At 37.9% G+C, this 19386-nt stretch overlaps 2 protein-coding genes and 2 long non-coding RNA genes across 4 annotated transcripts in view; 1 reads left to right on the top strand and 3 right to left on the bottom strand.

Annotated features, from left to right (window-relative positions):
- The window catches only part of LOC144656566 (uncharacterized), a 29165-nt gene extending 26740 nt beyond the window's left edge, over window positions 1–2425 (top strand). The window contains exons 26-28 of the mRNA XM_078516789.1: window positions 611–982; window positions 1622–1757; window positions 1999–2425. Coding sequence (XP_078372915.1) covers window positions 611–982; window positions 1622–1757; window positions 1999–2122 — 632 coding nt within the window. The 3' untranslated portion in view covers window positions 2123–2425. The remainder of the gene's footprint in view (window positions 1–610; window positions 983–1621; window positions 1758–1998) is intronic.
- Window positions 2426–2559: 134 nt separating this feature from the next.
- Window positions 2560–8642, bottom strand: LOC144658506 (uncharacterized). Its single transcript, XM_078518938.1, has 5 exons — window positions 8530–8642; window positions 5596–5661; window positions 4885–5047; window positions 3902–4125; window positions 2560–2692 (listed from the first exon to the last, which is right to left on the bottom strand). Exons 2-5 carry the CDS (start codon window positions 5645–5647, stop codon window positions 2667–2669), a joined length of 465 nt encoding a protein of 154 aa, XP_078375064.1. The 5' UTR covers window positions 5648–5661; window positions 8530–8642; the 3' UTR covers window positions 2560–2666.
- A 1850-nt stretch (window positions 8643–10492) lies between these two features.
- Window positions 10493–11565, bottom strand: LOC144658512 (uncharacterized). Its single transcript, XR_013571730.1, has 2 exons — window positions 11346–11565; window positions 10493–10593 (listed from the first exon to the last, which is right to left on the bottom strand). It is a non-coding gene; the product is annotated as an uncharacterized LOC144658512 (long non-coding RNA).
- A 1855-nt stretch (window positions 11566–13420) lies between these two features.
- On the bottom strand, window positions 13421–17493 carry LOC144656567 (uncharacterized). Its single transcript, XR_013571323.1, has 3 exons — window positions 17404–17493; window positions 15081–15169; window positions 13421–13614 (listed from the first exon to the last, which is right to left on the bottom strand). It is a non-coding gene; the product is annotated as an uncharacterized LOC144656567 (long non-coding RNA).
- Window positions 17494–19386: the final 1893 nt, after the last annotated feature.

Below are 19386 nucleotides of genomic sequence, written 5' to 3' on the forward strand. Positions count from 1 at the left end.
CGTTAAGGTCTCCGCACACGTGGGGTCAAGACTCGGGGACATGTCGCAGCGACATGGAGCAGCGACAAAATTATGTTTTGTTCACACTGAGAAGACATGTAGCAGGGACGTGTAGCGGGGACATGTAGCAGCGAAAAAAATCACAATGTTTACACACGCAAGAAAATGTAGCGGGGACATGTCGCAGCGACATGCCCCCTCGTGTGTGTTGACACTTTTTGGCTCATGCAAAACGAATTCTGGCAACATTTTGTCCCTGCAACATGTTGCACGCAGTACAACGAGTTGAAATCCGTGCAACATGTCGCAGGGACAAAACTGCCGCAAAATCGTCCCTGCCCCCTCAGTGTGAACAACACATGGTTTTGTCGCTGCTACATGAACGGGGCAGAATGCATGGACATCATTAAAAATTCATTATCAGCAACATGTCTCTGCGACATGTCCCCACGTGTGCGGAGACCTTTAGTGTTCTACAGTTATAAAAAGTATTCAGAGCACATGTTACACCTTTAGGGTGGGCACATAAATGTGTTTCCCGCCATGCAAGGACGATTTGCGTTAAATCCATCTGTTTTCTTCTCTGCCATCTTTTTGCGCACTTTTACAGGGCACCAAGAACTGTGTGATTATTGTCCAAGCGAGTTTCAAGATGAAACTGATGAAGATGATGTCGATGATAGCTTTAAACGTCACCACCACCACCGTCATAATTTTAATAGAGTCCGCCATAAACCTGTCAGCGGTGAACGCCGACATCCAAAAGACAATCGACCGACAACAAAGGCTAGTGGAGATTATGAAATCGATCAGCCAAAACGCCTTAAACCCACCAAAATCCATCATAGACTTCATTCTCAACAATACAATGATGACAAATCAGTTGTCAACAGCGATGGACTGCTCTCTACGACAAATCCTGAGTCAGCATATTATGGTGAATACAAATTTGACGACAACAAGATGACTGTTGAGGACAATGGTAATAGTCCTTTGTTCATTCTTACCTGATTGTATGCTTGTTTATTAATTTGTTTCTTTGTGTAATTGTTTGATTTTATATATGTTTATATGAATTATACAACACGCAATCTTTCTCTGGCATTATGCCAGCTAGAACTCGGTTCACAAACGATTTTCCTTTGCCACTGAACATTAAACTTCAAAGGTTCTGAAATAACATGCAATACATGCTAACATCAAAAATCAGAATAGTATTTGCATATCCAACCGAAACATAAAAACGCCACGTGCAGACGAAAAAGTGTACCAGCTATGTAAGAAAATGGCTGCGGTCACATCTACGACGTTAGTTTCACTTAAGTTAGTCTCAAGTTACGTGACACCATACGTGACACACAGTATAGCTAGTGCTTTCGGTCGTCTATAGCACTAACTATAGTTAGTTACGACGTCACGTAACTTGAGACCAACTATAGTTAAACTTAAGTTACGTCGAGGATGTGACCGCAGCCATTGTACTCTTTAGAATGCGATTAGTCAGAACTCATTTAAAGGTTAACAAATCGATGTATCCAGTGGACCCATCCATTACCTCTCAAGATTTGAGGTAGGAAATGGCTGAGATGTATCGCTGTTTTTTTTTTTCCTTTTTTGGCAGACTGTAAGGACTACTCAGATGACTGCAATGAATACGCATCCCGTGGCTATTGCAGTGAGTACGCACCAACAGCCAGCATAGGAACCATTAACATGATGTGCAAACGAGCTTGTGGAACCTGCTCTACCAACACAATGTGAGTTCAATTAAACACGAGTCGGATATACGCCTTTCTAAAAACTAGCAAGCTACCCTATTTCAAACGTTGACTGGGACCTCAGCAGCAAGTCTTTTGCTTGATCCAAACACTACTACGTTAAAGGATAATGTTCGGGCAATATTGTAGAGAAAGTCAGACATTTTATAAAGAATACATTGGATGCGTTTTATCCCATCAATCTTCTATTGGTAATGCTTTACTTGCTTTTGTTTTTCAGGCCAAAAGAGAAGCAAGATACATATGAGGTCATGGAAAAAGACTCTCTTTACAAGAAAGGAGAGATAGGAAAATCACATCATAAAGAACAAAAGCATTTAGAGCATCGTTTAAACAAACTGTAGTTAGATGCTAAAGTCGCAAAGACAATGTGTTTCTATGAAGAAATGCAATTATAACATGTAATCGTTGAATTACGAGGTTTAGTCACGGCAGTGATGTAGGACAAGGCGTGGTTATGGTAAACTGCATTATTTTAATCTAATCTTACGAAAGCATTAAGTAGCATTCTTTGCATGAGCTACAATCATGTTTCCATCACAAAAAAATAAATAAGGAAACCGCATGTGTACATTTTTTTTTCTAAAACATAATTTAGAAACTTTAAAACGTTGAGAAAAAACATACAAATTAACATGCTTTCACAACGAACATTTGCTTGGTTTTTGCAATCAATTTTTACAAAAACTATGACACCGCCTTTCAACATCAGTGATATATGTATGCGAAGGAAATTGTAGATTTAACGAACACATGTACACAGAATTTAAGGTTTGTATATTTTTATTCAGATGCTTCAACATGATACAAAACTAAGTTTCTAATGTGAAGTAGATTTACGACTGGTTACTCTGTTGTGCCACAAGGTGTGTTAATTTTGTATCTTTCTTAAATGCTCAGTTCTTTTTCCGGTTCTGCAATAAAAAGACGGAAAGTGTAAAAGTGTATGGTAGATTTGTTACTGAACACCAATAAGCACAAAAGAGGGGATTGAACCTCAGATTAAGACCTTTACAATTTGCGTCTACAATTTTGCACATATGTTCAGTTGAACTTCTCTAATACGGAGACCAAAGGGACAGAGCAAAGTGTCCATATTAGAGAGGTGTCCTTATTATAGAGGTCACCGCGGTGGCGTCACTTTTATAACTCCACTAACAGCTTGAAGTATTCAGTAACTAAAATAAGGCCAATACTGGTCTTTTAACTGTATTTTAACTGATTAATATGCAGCATTGAGACAAACTCGTATTAGAGAGGTGCCCCTAAGGAGAGATTCGATTGTATTTCTTTAGTCACTAAAGAAATACAATCGAATACAATGATTGCATCTTCCATATTCGAGTTTTATGTCATTTACTCCCTATGCCGGATATTGACCTCCTTCTAAGGCATCAAGCCTTCATAGTTCATTTGGCAGAGTTTTATATTTATTACGTAGGTCAGGGATTCGCAAACCCGTTGCATAAAGCCTTTACGTTTTAGGATAAATAAAGTTATTGTCTAAATTGCTTCCAAATTGTGTAAATCGTTTCATTTCATTTCATACTTAAACTGCTGTTTACATATAAACGTCTTGCATATATTAACTCTGTCAAAAACTACGCCATTTTCAAAAAAAAGCACGCATTCCTAAATAATTTGATATTATTTCGGCGTGTTTGTAACTATTGATTAGCGCAATTTTCTTACAATCTTATATCTTTGCGGATTTTATTTATCAACCTTTGAGTGCATACTTTACTGTACGACCGTTGAATAACGATTAAAGATGAATTCCAGTCCGTACTGCGCAATCTCGGCTGCAATGTTTATCGGAGCCCAACACGAAGGAATGTTTACAAGCAAAACTAAAAAGTCCGCGACAAACTTACCTTTTTCTTCATTATTAACGCCAGATATCCTTGCAGAACAAAAAATAACGAGTAGAGGAACCTTGACGCTATTTCAAACCGACGTTTCAGCTCATCGGAAATTCTTGAAGTAAACGAACTGTAATGGCGGACTAAAAAACTTCATGTATGCTGTCACCGAAGTGTAACGTTTCAACGAATTCAAAACAAAAACGAAAACAAACCCCGCGTCTGCGCAGTACGGACTGGAAATCAGCTTTAAGGACTCACCTTCTAGCAAAAGATACACAAAATTAACGTTGCTTTCTCCAACGCACTCACTTTCGTCATCAATATCACATCTGGTGTAGTTTTTACCAATGCACAGCTGTGAATCTCCATGCCGGGAATACTGGTCACATGATTCAGGACCCGACCAACATTCACCGTAGTACTGAAGTCCAAACATCGTGTATCCTTTTTGAGAGGCGGCCTGGGAACAACGACAGGCCAGGCTGCAAAGTACAAAAAAGGAAAGACTAATTTCTGGTTTATTCTGTAAAGAGGAGTCTGAGAACTGCTTTTTATATAGCGGGATACAATATCAGAAAATTAATGGTTAGGTGGTAATTAAATGCCTTGGCGTGTTATCCCTTGAATAAATTGAAAAATACGAAGTACAAGAATTGTTTGCTCTCTGTGGGAGCAACGATCTCCAGGACTGGTCTTCCGTTGCTTAATCGATTGAGTTACCAGGCCACAAGTAGAACTGGTGGTATCTCCTTTTCAGCGACGTGCATTAGAAAGTTCTGCTTAATTAATTGAATAAATCAGTATTGAGGTATGTTTTGTATTTTTTGGGGGTTGGAAATTTTGTGCCAGGTATTTTTTTGGGTCTTAAACTTCAGGCTTGTGTATTTTTTGGGTTTGCAATATGAAGCTCCGTCGCCCCCTCCCCGTCATGTAAAGGGACTTGCGGGGGAATTGAGAGTAACCACTACGAGAATGAACTGTAAACACAACTTTATATACACTTTAACTGTAAACGAGGAGATGCAGACTCGACAAGAACTCAAGAAGAAGGAAGACTCGCGTTCGCTCGACTCTTGCTCGCTCTATGTGCTATGTCACGTGACTAATGTTTATCAGTCCCATAATTCCACTACAGTCATACTTCGAGTACCCCCCCCCCCCCCCCCCCCGCCCCTGGGAGCGGGACATTAGCATGGATAACGAATGTAAGCTGTAAATAATTAGCACTTTGCTGTACAAACCCGTGTAAGTAGTCTTCAAAATTGTTCCAATCAATTTGTTGTCCTTGCGATGACTTATCGCGGTCACTGATAAGCAGTTCGGACATGGCCCTGGACCACATTCTGTCCTGATAACATCCAAGCTTGTAATACGATCGTTCGCACGTAAGGTGTTGTCCATATCCTGATTACAGAACGACAAAGAACGAAGGTGACGTGATGGTATTGTTATTAACTCCTGCTGGCGTGTAAACAAATATCGGTCTAAACGACTAGCATAGCTCGGCCAAAATATTATCCTTATCAAATTCTTGGATTTGGAAGAACTACTTGTTTACCTGAATGCCCAGTCTTCGGGAAATAAATTAAAGTGTTGTTCTTTTAATTAGCCTCCTTTGCAGCATAATTATGATACCATTTCTATTGTGTACTTGCTATAAACCAATAGTGATGCATCCTACGCTTCTAGATTATGACGATTGTCCCCAGTTAGCTTAACAGCCAAACACTCCGACACTTGAAGTTCATTTATTCATTCATGCAAAAATTCGCGATTATTACAGTTTATTTCTAATTTTCTTCATTTTTTTCTTTTGTTTTTTGCGTACCGTACTAGGCCTTGTTAAATCGTTATGTTTACCTTTGCATGTATGTTTTATCCAATAACAAATTTGTTTAGCCAATGCTACCTTCTAAAATATCCACCCATATTAGCAAAAGTACTTTCATTACCTGGAATAAATGATGTACCCAACAACACAAGAAAGATCAAAACAAGCGTCATCGTTTCCTAAAATTCTGTAAACAAAACAAGCAATAGGTCCAAAGTGCTAAGCAGTACATTTTTATCAATACAGTTACAGCAGAATCTCGTTTTCTCGAAACTCCCAATTTTTCAAACCAATTTTCATCTCCCTTGAATAGTACTTCTATATAATTTTAGTCCCGATTTCTCGATCCTCACGATTTCTCAAAGCAACTTGCGTTTCTCCTGGATTTTCGAGAAATCGGTATTCTATTGTATATAGAGTTTAAATGAAAGGGGAACGAATAACGCATTTCTAATTAATTTTTGCCCCTTTGTTAGCCTGTGAACAGGCTCTCCGGTCGGGGAGGGGGCGAAAAAAAGAAAAAAGTAAGAGCGGAGGGGGGGCTGGGAGAGAGAGCCTGTTGACAAAGCATGGAGGCAGCCATTCCGCCCCTTTTTATAAACCTGTCATCATCTGTCACTAATCTGTCGACAACGTGTCATCAACTCCACCTTCTCCGCCTAGATGCATTGGAATGTAATTAGAGCGTACTTGAAAATGACAGCTCGCGGGAAAAAACCGCGCTTTTCTCCAATATGGATCGGAGCGATCCTCATTGCTGCTTTTGTAAAAAGTCTTTGAGCAGTTCAAAAAGGGTAAATTCTGTGCCGGTTTTCGATGTTTCTAAAAATAAGGAACTTCTTGTTGTCCCCGGACAAGATAGCGTCGTCGTGGCAGAGGCCTTGGAAATCCTTGGATTACAAGTAGAAAAGAAAGAGGGGTTTTCAGTTCTTTGTTGCATGCCGTGTGCTCGACAAGCTGTTCGCCTCTCTCATTCAGTTTCCGTCTTCACAAGCCGATGCAGTGAACCGTCTTTAAGTGTGAAAGACCCTTCGCCTGACTCATCAATCGCTGGCGGATCTCCCGAAAGAAATACAACGAGTACAAAACGATCGGTGGAGTTTCGTTCGCCGGCCGGTGTTACACCTTCGGCAAAGCGAAATAGAGATAGTGTTTCCGCTATTAAAACTTCGTGCAGGACACTAGCTTTTACGGATGAAACAAGCGAGGATAGCATTGAAGTCCCCCTTACAGTTGAGGAACAAATGCAGGCTTCAATGAATATTCCACAAGGAAAAAGCGAAACAGTTGTCAAGGTTAGTTAATCAACTTAAAACGCTCTAATGTGATTTTTGCCGCGACACTTTCGTAACATGGTACTGTACATTATTCAGTTAAATTTCAACGTTGAAATTCCGATTTTTTTCTCCTAGATCTTTATTGGGTATCCTCAAAGTGGAAAGGTGGTGGAGTTTGAATGCAAGGATGCCAAAGAGTAAAGCGCGTAAAGTTTTCAAATTTATATTTGAATCATGTGGTGCCAACATTACGCAACGAACAAAGGAGGTTAAAAATCCTAAAAATCGAGCTTGAAAGACAGAGCGAACGATCAAAATAATGCAAGAAGCAGCCTTTACAACACAGAATGTCTCTCTGAAACCAACTTTCAGCTTTTCCATAGTAAAGCTGAAACAGTCTCTGGCTAAGCCGGACAAAAGATAAATCCGTGATAAGACAATACATCTTGCAACAGTATTGATTAAAATGCCGGGCCCGGCGTCAATAAAATGCAAGTAGTTTACATTTTCACGGAACATTTCAGATCTTGTCCTTCCAGGGCGAACATTTTGAGAGCCTAAAGCATATCTTGCAAATAGAATTGAGCCAAAACAAACTGAACTAGCACAACATGTGGCAGAGTACAAATTTAGAGGTGTCATTCAACCACGCAGCGCGGACTAATGACCCTAGACACTTAAATGGCCACAATCTTACGGCTCTATTCAATACATAAAGCCTCCAAATAATAACAGTACCCTCAGAAAGAAGTCAGAATCAAACAAGGTCGAAAGACCGAACTCAACATAAAACGGCAAAGTTTACAAATGTCACGAACGTAGGAGTCGTGTAGGCCCGTCACTTTTATTTACCATAAGCCGCATTCCATCGCGTCCGTGTATATTTACGGTGTCGGCAAATTGAGATATGTTGATAAGACCTGTCAACAGTCAGTGATTCGACCAATCAGATGTTGCACTAGAATCTCGTGCACGGAACGGCGGCAAAAAAGCTTTGTCCGCAGGCTCCCCCGATTTTGAGTCCCGACCCGACACATAACTCGGCTCGCTCCGCTCGCCGAAAACATCATCGGGAGCCTGCTCGCAGGCTACCCCTTTGTCGGATCGAGTATTCGTGCGAAACACTGAAAATATAATAGAAATGATTCTGGCTAAACTGAAGAGGTAGCAGAAACTGGGAAATGGTCCATTGCTAATAATCTGGTTTCGTGCACATTATAGAAGCAATGTCAGATCATAAGAGCAGGGTCACACTAACACATTCATGTAATTTTGATATTTATAAGTCTGTAATATAATACAACAAACTAATAGCCGCCATCGACCTTCTAAAACTTACATTGAGATTCAGCAGATAAGAAATCGATTTGTATTGCGATAAAGTGCCAACTTTTCGTTGTCAGCCTTTTGGAAAATCAATCAGCTCGCGCATATTGACAGTAAGCAGACAATGATTTAAATAGATATTTCTGTTGTTTTTTATGAAGCCAAGAATCGGATATGGTATATTTTTACGTTTGGAACGTCCACATCAGTCATTTGAAACAGAATGTCCACTTCTTGATAGAACCATTAAATTGTTATAAAAGCGAAATTAGGTGTTTATCAGTTTCTGCCAAACGGCGCCCGAAGCTGAGTATTGATTGAAATTATTTCACGCATAATTTTATTTGACGAATTTTTTTTCAGATTTGTGAGAAATTCAAACAGATCGGATCAATGATATCAAGCCACGGTCAAGGGCTGTTAAGTTACGATCAAGTAGAAATCATACTTACGGTATAATTTGTGTTCAGATCGCTCCAGAGCTCTTGAAATCTAGCTTTCAAATGAACGATATTCCCTGCCCCAGTAAACTCGTTCACTCAAATGTTAATAGCAAGCATAGAAGGGTAGCAATTTGCATAACAATAAAATTACATTTAACCAAGTCAGTTAACCACTGACTAAATCTACAATCTTCGTAACAACTGTATTTTTAAATCCTTCTTCGAAAATAATAACGTTTGGCTAAACCATTACGTACAGCGAAGCTTAGAAAAAGGAAAAATGTAATCTTGATACAGAATTACAATACTCAAGTTACCAACATATTATTTTCCATCATACACCTTGATACAGTTTTTTTCCTCAGTAGTAAGAAGTAAGATTTTTTTTATATAATTGACAAAGTACAAACAGTAAAATATTTAGGATCTACTGGGTGTTTCGAGGCTTAATTGGAAACCACAGGAAATAAAATAATTATCCTCCAAACTTGTCCTTTTGTGAACTAACAATGTCAATAACATGCTAAAGAGGAATATGAACAATTAATTCTTCCCCAAGAAAGACAAGACTTCCTCAAAAGAAACATTTCCGACAGTCAGAGCAATGTACATATTTACATGCCTTGTTATTTTTCTACGTTAAACTGTATTTTATGATAAAATTGAATAGAAAGTAATTATGTTTTGTGGTTTTAGCATTTGTATATTTTTATCGTCGCTTTGAAGAAACACCTTAGAATAGATTCTGACATTTCTATTGTTTTTTCTTCCCCGACGTTTAGGCTCTTAATTACTTAAAATGCGTCTCCTTGAGAGGTTGCTAAGGATTTCCATGCATGTGTCCTAGATAGAAGGCCAGATTTTTGTTGAAACGTTTTTGAAGCATCGATTTATCTTTATCAGACAGCTCGTCTTAACGCAAGTTTGCGATGCGAGGATACAGAATTCAAATCCAAACAAAGTACAATAAAGTTTTTTTAAGAACTTCCTGATCAGTATCTTATGGAAAGAAGCATCCATCACAAATAACATGGATGTTGAGAAATTGCCTTTTTAGGTGTAGTTTTTACAGTGGAAAGCGCACTCAGCTGATCCTGTTCAGGAGTTGATCTCAGACCAAAAACTCACAAACGTCGAATTTATGAAATTCTTTACTACAGCCTCATAAAAAAAATTAAGTTTCATATTCGTCTCAAAGGAACTTTTAAAAACATTCTCAGATACATGTTCTCAAAATTTCTCCTGTGAAAAAAACGACATTGAGAGAACTACAAATCGCAGAAAGCCAGGTGTCGATTCTTTTGAAAAGTCAAAAGAAATCAAACTTCAAGAGGAAAAGTTTGTTTTGAATAAGATAAAATTGCCTTTCACAAAAAAAAAAATTGCCGGTGCTCGCAAGTGGATGAAAGAAATTATTTACAGTGTACTTCCACAGTACCTTGTAAAAATGGACAGAAAAGAGAAACTCGCAGTTTTAGAGAACAAAATAAGAGGGAGTATTATACGATTTCAAAAAAAAGGAAAATAAAAATATTCCAAACTTTAATGTAAAAATATTAAGGGAGACAACACCTGTTCAGGCCTAAAAGTTAATGGTAAGAGGCAAACTCGTAGCCTATCTCACCATATTTTCACTGTTGACAAGCTAATGATTAAAAATCATTAAGTCTGCGTCATCGCCGGAGCTTATCCCGGTTTCTGAAGCACGAAGCGACTAGGAGTATTTCTACTCCCCCCTAGATGGGATGCTAGTCGATCGCGCGATCGCAGGGTTACTCCCAGCATTATTTCGCCGGTACCCATTTATACACCTGGGTCAAGAGAGGCGCGATGGCAGGTGCGATGGCCGAATGGTTAGCACGCTGTACTCTGGAGCCCTGGCCCGGTTCGTTGTGTTGTGTTCCTGGGCAAGACACTTTACTCTCATAAAAAGCCATCAAACATGTACTTATATATTTTTTTTAATTCGTGATTATTTTATTTTAGAGTCAGTTTTCTTGAACCGCTTCTTAAAGTCAGTTGTCAGGTCTCCCCATCATTGCGGTGCAAATCCACTTCCAATTCCACTTCCTCCTTTCAAAGTAATAAAAAAATATATATTTCATTTTATTTTAAATTTTGTTCTCTAACAGTGAAAGTGGTGAAATCGTATGTGAAGTGATGGCGACTGCCATAGGCACATTTCCATGCCCTTATCATCACTGACTTGAATGGTGAAGAGGCAATCGGCTTATGGCAGTCATATGTAAAATGCGCTCCATAAAACACTATCACTACCATAACATGTTATTCACCAGTATAGGGAGAGCGAACTGTAATGTTTTCTTATTGGGACAGCAAACGAATTCACAGCAGTTGCATGGAAGGGGAGCATGGTAGTCGATTTGTTTTTGTGTCAGTCATGAGATTAAAACTGAGGTAGAGAACTCAAGCGCATCCAGTCTTATCGATCATGTCGTTGCGTTCCTTGGCAGGACGCCTCCTTTCTAACCGGCACACTTCTAAGATAATCATTCGGGTAATGTTTTCTAAACGTCACTAGCAATTATGGCCGACAAAAATTCCGAAATTGTCTATAACTTATCGTGTCTTGACAAAACCATTTTAGCCAAAAGCAATAAATAAATAAGAATTCACACATTTTTGCTTGCATCGTTTTGTACTGAGATGGTTGATATTGACGTATTTTTTCCTCTTGCCATCCCTATTTTGCTATTTTGACTTTTTTGCTTTTTTATTGTTCTGTTTTGTTTCGTTTTTTTTTGGTAGGGGAGGAGGGGGTGGTAAAAATATTAACGAATTTTCTTTTCGAAAATGTGTCCCACCTTCTTTCACTATGCGATAGACGTAGTTCACGTTCTTGCCTCCAACACATTCACCGTTGCTTTCGTCCTCACATTCTCTGTATCCAGCTCCGACACAGCTGCTTGATTTTCCATAGCGGTTAAACTTGTCAGCCGCTTGAAAAGCACTCCAACATTCACCGTAGAACTGCAGACCGAAGTGACTGTACCCTTTGTCGAGTGATTCCATGGCACAGCGACAAGCAAGGCTAAAACGAAAAATATGTAAAACAGCATAAAACACAGCCTGTCTTATAGTAAGGGTAAGGATTCTTCCCAGTTGTACCACTACTCCCCAGCCGTTCGTTCACGAAAATAGTTAACATTTAACTGCGAGGATTTCTCTTCATTTATTCTTCATCCGCAGTTCAAATATATGATGTCATATGTTCATTATTTAATCTTCATCTTTCCCACGTATATTACAAACCAATTTAATGACCAGCTCGAGCTCCCAGTTGGCTTCTTAGCTCAATTGGTTAGAGCGCTGCACGGGTATCGCAGAGGTCAGGGTTTGAGTCCCGGCAAGTCTGATTTTTTAGGCTTAATTTTCGCAACTGCTTAAGTTGTGTTCATAATTGCGAGGATCTTCTCTTCATTTATTCTTCATCCGCAGTTCAAAAATATGATTTAATATATAAATAATCTAATAATAATCTAATTTATATAGCCCTAAAATTATATAAAAATTATTCTAAATCGTATAAGTTAAAATATAAAAAAGACAAACTATTGAAAATATTTCAAAAAAATTACAACGATAAAAGATTAAACATATTTCAGTTATTGTTTTCCTGGAAAACAAAACGGGACAGGAGAAAATCAAAAAGTAAGAAGTAGTTTTTCATACACCAATCGACCTCATCCTTGTCATTTCCAAAAATGGTACACTAATAAAAAAAGGAGTATCTTCGCATTGGACAAGAGATGCATGTATTCTTGTTTGATTTATGTCGAATTTGTCTGTGCCTAACTCGAACATCTTCCAGATTAACAGCAACTCAAACTGTTGCACAGGGAAAATTAGCAGCATTAGAACACATGACTTTTTGGTCAGTGGAGTTGAAAAGCGTAAGATCACTTCATGTGTATAGTATTTAAACAATATAGTGTTTTTGTCGAGAAACTATCGACTGATAGTTGCCCCGTGGAAATTTGATGTTCTTTAAACAAATATAAGCCCGAGAAGCGAAGCTTCGAGGGATAATATGCTAGTTTCCGCGTTCCCAATCAAAAACGAGCGTCGTGAATTATTTTTACTTTTCAGAATAAAAAAACTCAATTGAAAACTGAAATTTAACAAATGATACAAAACCACTAAATGCAGTGAATTAAGTGGGGTTTTTTTCTGTCAAAAAATCCACGGGCGGGCACTATCCATCCGGGCCTTTTTCTTGGACGGTCACTATTTATAGTGTCTCTGTCGAGGAACTAACGGCTGATAGTTGCCCCGCGGAAATTTCATGTTCTTAAAAAAATATTAGCCAGAGAAGCTTAGCTTCGAGGGCTAATATGCTAGTTTTAAGAACATCAAATTTCCAAGGGCCAACTATCAGACCGCTAAATTTTCTTCCGCGCGCCCATTTAAAAACGAACGTCGTGAATTATTGTTTCCTTTTCAGGATAAAAAACTCAATTGAAAGCCGAAATTTAACAAACGAAACAAAACCAGACATGAAACCCACTAAATGCAGTGAATTTGGTTGGGTTTTTTTGTCTGCAGGCACGCTTGTTTACAAAAAAATAGTCACGGCCGGCACTATGGTCAGGGCATTTTTCTTCGGAGGGCACTATGGTCTGATAGTGCCCTCCTCGGTAGCTTGTTCCAGGCGTTCGGTTCGTTGGGAAGCGCAAACCCTCCCCATTTTTTCGCTCGCCGCTCCTCGCGCCGCTTCCCAACTAACCGAACGCCTGGAACAGGCTACCTCCTCGGATGAACACTATCGCGTCACGTGGTCAATTTAAACCAATTGGAATCAAAGAAAATTTAGTGATGAACTATAATGACTTTTAGTTTACCTGTATGATTTATATACATGTATATTATATATTTAACATCACAAGATATAAATACTGTTATACTCTAGCACTTGCCTCTTCATATACATTTGCCATGCACCAAGTTGCCAGTTTATATTCTTCCGGTCGTTGAAGATCAATTCAGAAAGTACCCTGGAGCTTCTTTTTTCTCTAAAACATCCGACCTTTTCGTATCTCACTTCACATTCTGCTATGTCATCTAAAGAAACCTCTAGTAAAAAGAAACACGTATAAAAAAGTAAAAATTAGATTATTAAGAATAATACTGATAATTAAGAATAATACTGGTCTCAAGTCTTTAATTCCTTTCGACTTTTGATCTTACAACCCCGGCTTTTGCATCATTGAGCGACTCGGGACATTGCAACTCCCGCTGGCTTTGATATTTATAATTCCCTATAGTCAATCGCCGGTTAGCTTTCGGTATTTTCTCAGCCTTTTCACAAGATTTTGCTGGTATCACCCGCACATTAGTCCTTCCAGGTGTAAAAAAGACATTGTTATAGGGCGACCTTTGCTGACGTCATTGCTTACAATTTGCCTATTAATAGCATACAACTTTGCGTAGACAAAGCATCATGCCATATGCGATTTGTCTCCAGATGTTTAAAGCTCGAGAATGGTAATTATCAGCGAAATTTCAGCTTCTAATATTGAAGGCGTATTTTTACTCCTATTTTCCGAGGACCATAAGAGAGTGGAATGCACTCCCTGCGGCGATTGTTGAGTCTGACTCTCTTGCGTGTTTCCAGTCTGGACTGCGCGATTACCTAGGTAGCGATTAGAAAGTATGTGCGGCGTGTTTGCTCATTCATTTTTATTTATTCAGTTGTTTACCCATAGAATTTTAGAACTTTTAGATTTTTTTTTTTTTTAGAACTTTTAGAATTTTTTAGAATTTTTAGATTTTTTTTTTTTTTACATTTAGAATTTTTCAGTTATTATATATGTACATATTGTATTTTACTTATTTTTAGACGTTGGTGTGATATCCGTATGGACTTTTTACCGACGTATTAAAATGTAGATGTAGATGTAGATGTAGATGAAGGAGATATTAGCTTTCAAAACCTGGCAAATTTCTGGGTGGCAAAAGCTCTAATGTGTCCATACATTCTTTGTAAAATTTTGAGTTTTTTAAACCCGTTTCTCAGAAAAAGTATTTTATACATTGGGCTAAAGCTAATAGCGAAAGTAAATGGTGTCATGCCCATTCAATATTAACAATTAATATCTTTGTAGCTTGATCAGAAACTGAAGTGCTTATGCTAATGAGGCAAATATTGTAAACAAAGATTCTCCTATAGCAAAGTATTCTTCCCAAGAACACCAAGTTCGAATCAATCAATAACCACCAAGTTTGATTTGACACGAAAGTCTATACACGAGGGAGGGAGGGGAGAGGGATGGAGGGAAGAATGGATGAAGGGAGGGAGGAAAGGAGGAAGAGAGGGAGAAAGGGGGAGAGGGTGGGAGGTAGGTAGGTAGGTAGTGTGGGTGGGTGTGTGGGTGGGAGGAAGGTAGCGAGCAAGCGAGCGAGCGACGCAGGGAGGTCGACTTGATTTATCATTACCGCATCCAATAGGGCATCGTGTCCAAATGTTTTTGTCATTGCATAATGCATAACGCCACTGGCAAAACCTAAAGGCGACAATGAAAACACAACATTTGGTTTACCTTCTATGAACGACGGTTGCTGCGATTGGACCACTGCCACCGTCAAGAGAATCAGACAGCCAGTTGTTATGAACAGATTCATATTTTGGCTAATAACAGACAAAAAAGATTTTAAAAAAGTTAAAAACCAACTTTATTCACTTTATGTGAGACAGAGCGAGACAGTTGACTTTTATTTTCTAGTATAGACTATTGATACTACGCGCGCTCTGATTGGTCAAATTGTTCAAAAAACCTATGTACTATTGTACCGGTAAAGTCCCGCTTCCGTCCCGACATGGTCGCACTACGCTCGATTACGCATAAGGACGAAGAATTAACGTTAGTTTAATATCTTCTTTTGGTCTATCTGATTGTTAAAACGGAGGATATGGTTCTCATTGTGAAACTTAACTGAGGGTGGATCACAAAAATAAATTTTCCCACTCACCACAGTTGGTGCGAAGTAACTGGAGAAAAAACGAAAACGCAGAGACAAACAAATGAGAAGGAACACAATAAACAGGTCGGCTTTCATCGGACTGGAAAAATATTTAAAACATGGTTATCGTTCCATTCAACATTTACTCGGAAATATTATTTGAAAGGAATTAAAACTGCATCAAATTGGTCGCGATAAAAGCTTACTTGAATTATTTTGATGGCAGAAACTTACGCTGAGTCCTCGCGCTTGAATTATAATTTTAGTTTTATATGCTTTCAGTGCTTTCTGCCAAGTCTGTTATTCGGCGAAAACGAAAGAATACGGAATAAATAAAATCATAACAAATTTCTAAAGCAGAGTTTGTGGAACTAACCGTTATTCTCAATACCTTCGTCAGTCTGCGAAGTTTGTATTAAAAAAAAACTTGCAAAGTTTTCGTGCAGTCTCTCACTTTCGCGATGAATGACTCCGGCCACAATTTGCTAGTTTTCCACGTCAAAGAACTTTAAAATCGTTGAATAAATTTCGTACTATGTCAGTTTGCATTTTTCCTTTCCTTTCTTATGACTTTTATAGCTTTAAGACAATTTTTGAACGTTTTTGCTCGTCGATCCGTGAATTTTGTGTGCGGAGCTGAACCTGTGTTTTATTCTTTCAGCCGCTGTGATTGGTTTACCGCGTCATCCGATGAACTTGTTGAGAATAAGACATTTGATCACGAAAAAATAAAATAGATTCCTATGTCTTTGACGAAAGTTTTCAATAGTAATTTCATAAAAGCAATAAACCGCACTTTCTAGGGCTTTACTGGCGTAATAAAACCACTACGTACTTGGGATGTTGGGAGAACACTCGAAAAGCTTGTAAATCACTCGCCTGCGGCTCGAGATTTGCAACCTTTTCTCGTGTTCTCCCAACATCCCGCGTGGTTTTATTACGCCAGTAAAGCCCTAGAAAGCGCGGTCTATTGCTTAACGAAAAAGCAACAAAACGCTTCATACTCAGTCATCGTATGACCACTAACAACTATAGTTTTGAGTATACTTTTTCTTTTAATTTTTTTTTGTTTTTGCAATTTGTTAGTCCTTTTTTTCTGAATGGAGAAATTAGTATATAGCAACAAATACACAGGCAACGGTAAGCGACTCATTTTTTTTCTTTTAACTTCAACTTATATATTTTATTTTTCAACAAGAATCCCGCGAACATTATCATTACGGTGAGGCATATTCAATTTACATTAAATAAGTCTTTTTATTATATAAAATGCAGTGGTATAGCAGGTGGTAGCAAGTTGATAAAAATGGTATCACCTGGATAAAATTATATCCACACATGTGTGATATCACTTTTGACCAACCAGCTCGCAGAGTTTGCCATGTTTCAATGCTCAATGTTTAAATGTATGAAAATAATTATGTGAACTAAATAAAATTTTCTCTTTGCCAAATATTTTTGCCATATATTTCTTTTTAAAACAGAAAATCAAAAGGATTAGAAAACAATAACTCACAAAAGTCTGTTAACGAATTCAAGGAACACCTAATACGAATTCCGCTGAAAGTTCGAGCGATAAGTGCGAAAACTAATCGCCAAAAATCTTCTTATAGCACGGCCGGATAACATCGATTTTGTATAACATTTGAGACACTAAAAGTAATTAAGTCTTTTAAGTGACCCCGCTATTAAATTCTAAAGCATTCTCGAGAAAGTTAATGCTAAACCTCCTAAAAATGCGTAAAACGCGTGTTATTTTGTTTTGAACTGACGTGAACCGTCTGTTTTTAGCAAAAATATAGATGACTTCAAATTCATTTTACACTCGCGGGGTCAGCTTGAGAACTTAAGTTTCCCTCTTAACCCTTTTTATGCTAGAGAAAGAAAACATGGGTTACCAACCTTGGTTGCGCAAAACTTTTCTTGTCACACCACGGAAAGAAGATTTGTCGTTTACCAACGCAGTGCCAGAAATCAGAAACATAAATCTGGGTAGTGCACTATATACAGCATCTAAACAATACCTATACCTCCTTTTGAAAATTTAAGATAATTAAGATCATTAGATATTTTTCAGTTCTTTAAAATTGTGAGAAGTATACTATTTTATCATCGTGAAAGATCTTTGGGATCATTAAAATCACCCGAAATCTTTTAAATCGCTAAGTCTTTTAAGATCGTTAAAGATTTGTGTAGCGGTAGCGCATTACAAGGAACCCTTGGGGCACAAACGTCTACATGATAAGTCGAGTTTTGAAGGCCTTCAGTAATCAATAGACCCACACCTGTGATAATGCCCTCTGTTTTAACATTACCGAGCACTTGGCCACCAAAACTCGAATTTTTGATTCAAAAACTAAACTTTGATTATATTCTACTACTTGGTTATACTTTGGGGTAGTTCGCGCACGCACGAGAATGGCAGTAGCCCACCAAAATATTTTTCCTTAAAAAATTGATGAATTGGAATCAGACATCTCCGCTGTATTTACTGAGTGATTGCCAGGTTAATGTTCCCCATATAACGCAAAAACCTCCAGTTGAGGTTTCGGGTTGCTGCGTGATCGTTTGTGGGAAAAAAGAGCAACCGAGAACAGCTGTCAAAATTAGCATTCCGCTGAAAAAAAAAAGCCGGCAAATTAAGAAAAAACGAACAATATATGTTGAAATTATTCGATTACAATCTATGCATTTTTTATAAGTAACGAAATATATATATATTACCATCTACATTTACATCTAAAGATATCACACCAGCTTTAACAATCTAATTAATAGAAACTAATACAATAAGATATTAAAAATGTTGAATTCAAAATAGAACTAACACAATAAAATGTTAAGAAATTTATTTAACTTAGATTTAAAACTATCTACGGACGTTTTTTTTAACAAAGGAAGTAAGCAACATTAGCATTAAATCGGAGAAATATAGCTCTAAAAAGGGAATTACATTTGGTTTACCAACGTGAGTTCGATTGTCTTATTCTGTTGATTAAGAAGCTTTGTTTCTCTGTTGATGAAAAGGACTAAAAGAGACGTCAGGGTATTAAATTTATACGTTAGCGAAACGACCTACAGCTCGTTAGCGAAACGACTTTAGACGTAGGCGAAACGACCTAACTCATTAGCGAACTGGTCGTTAGCGAAACAACTCGTAGGCGAAACGACCGCAATTCGTATTTACAATACCCTCTGCAAAGCTTTTGCAGTATGAACGTAATTTCTTTACACGATTTTCCTTATCGATATCGAGGTGCACAGTAAAGTTCAAACAAGTGAGTACAGCTTACTGCAACAGATGGCAAAATTAATAAGCGTCCACCACATTCTTTTTTTTTCACTCCGAGGGTCGCGTGTGTACCATATGTGATTGATAGCCCCTGTAACAATATTAGAGATATTTTGTATTATTTTAATTTTAATAAAAGATCGTTATTAAAGTTTTGAATATTTGATTTCATTAAAGATCTTTTAATCCTGCATGGGAAAAATGGAACCCACAAAAAATGATCAGTCCCTCAATTGCGTGGCTTCATAGCTCAGGTAAAGCATCGCACCGGTATTGTGGAGGTCACGTGTTCGAATCTCGTTAAAGCCTTTTTCCCAGGCTTCTTTTTTTCTCCAATTGTTTAAATTGGTCGGCTCAATATGAGGATCCCGTCTTTGTTTTCTTTTTTTACCGTTATTAAAATTTTTTGCTAAGATCTTTAAAAAGCAAAACATATAATCAGCCATCTTTAAAGTCATTAGAGCGATTTTTAAAAATTTAATTAAGATTATTAGCTAAGATCTTTTACACGTCAAAGATCGATATAAAAGATCTTTTAGATCTTTTGATCATCACTAATCTTTGAGATCTTAAAGATTAACAGTGACCTTCCA

Source organism: Oculina patagonica, chromosome 6, assembly GCF_052425735.1.
Source record: "Oculina patagonica isolate OP01 chromosome 6, crgOcupat, whole genome shotgun sequence".
Classification (NCBI taxonomy): Eukaryota; Metazoa; Cnidaria; class Anthozoa; order Scleractinia; family Oculinidae; genus Oculina; species Oculina patagonica.

Bases quoted from the DNA above. Each gene is read 5' to 3' on its own strand.
- LOC144658506 (XM_078518938.1), bottom strand. From the start codon at position 5,647: ATGACGCTTGTTTTGATCTTTCTTGTGTTGTTGGGTACATCATTTATT. The intron at 5,048-5,595 runs GTAATGAAAGTA...TTCTGTAATCAG, and splicing joins GGGTACATCATTTATTCCAG to GATATGGACAACACCTTACG. The intron at 4,126-4,884 runs GTTTGTACAGCA...TGTACTTTGCAG, and splicing joins TTTGAAGACTACTTACACGG to CCTGGCCTGTCGTTGTTCCC.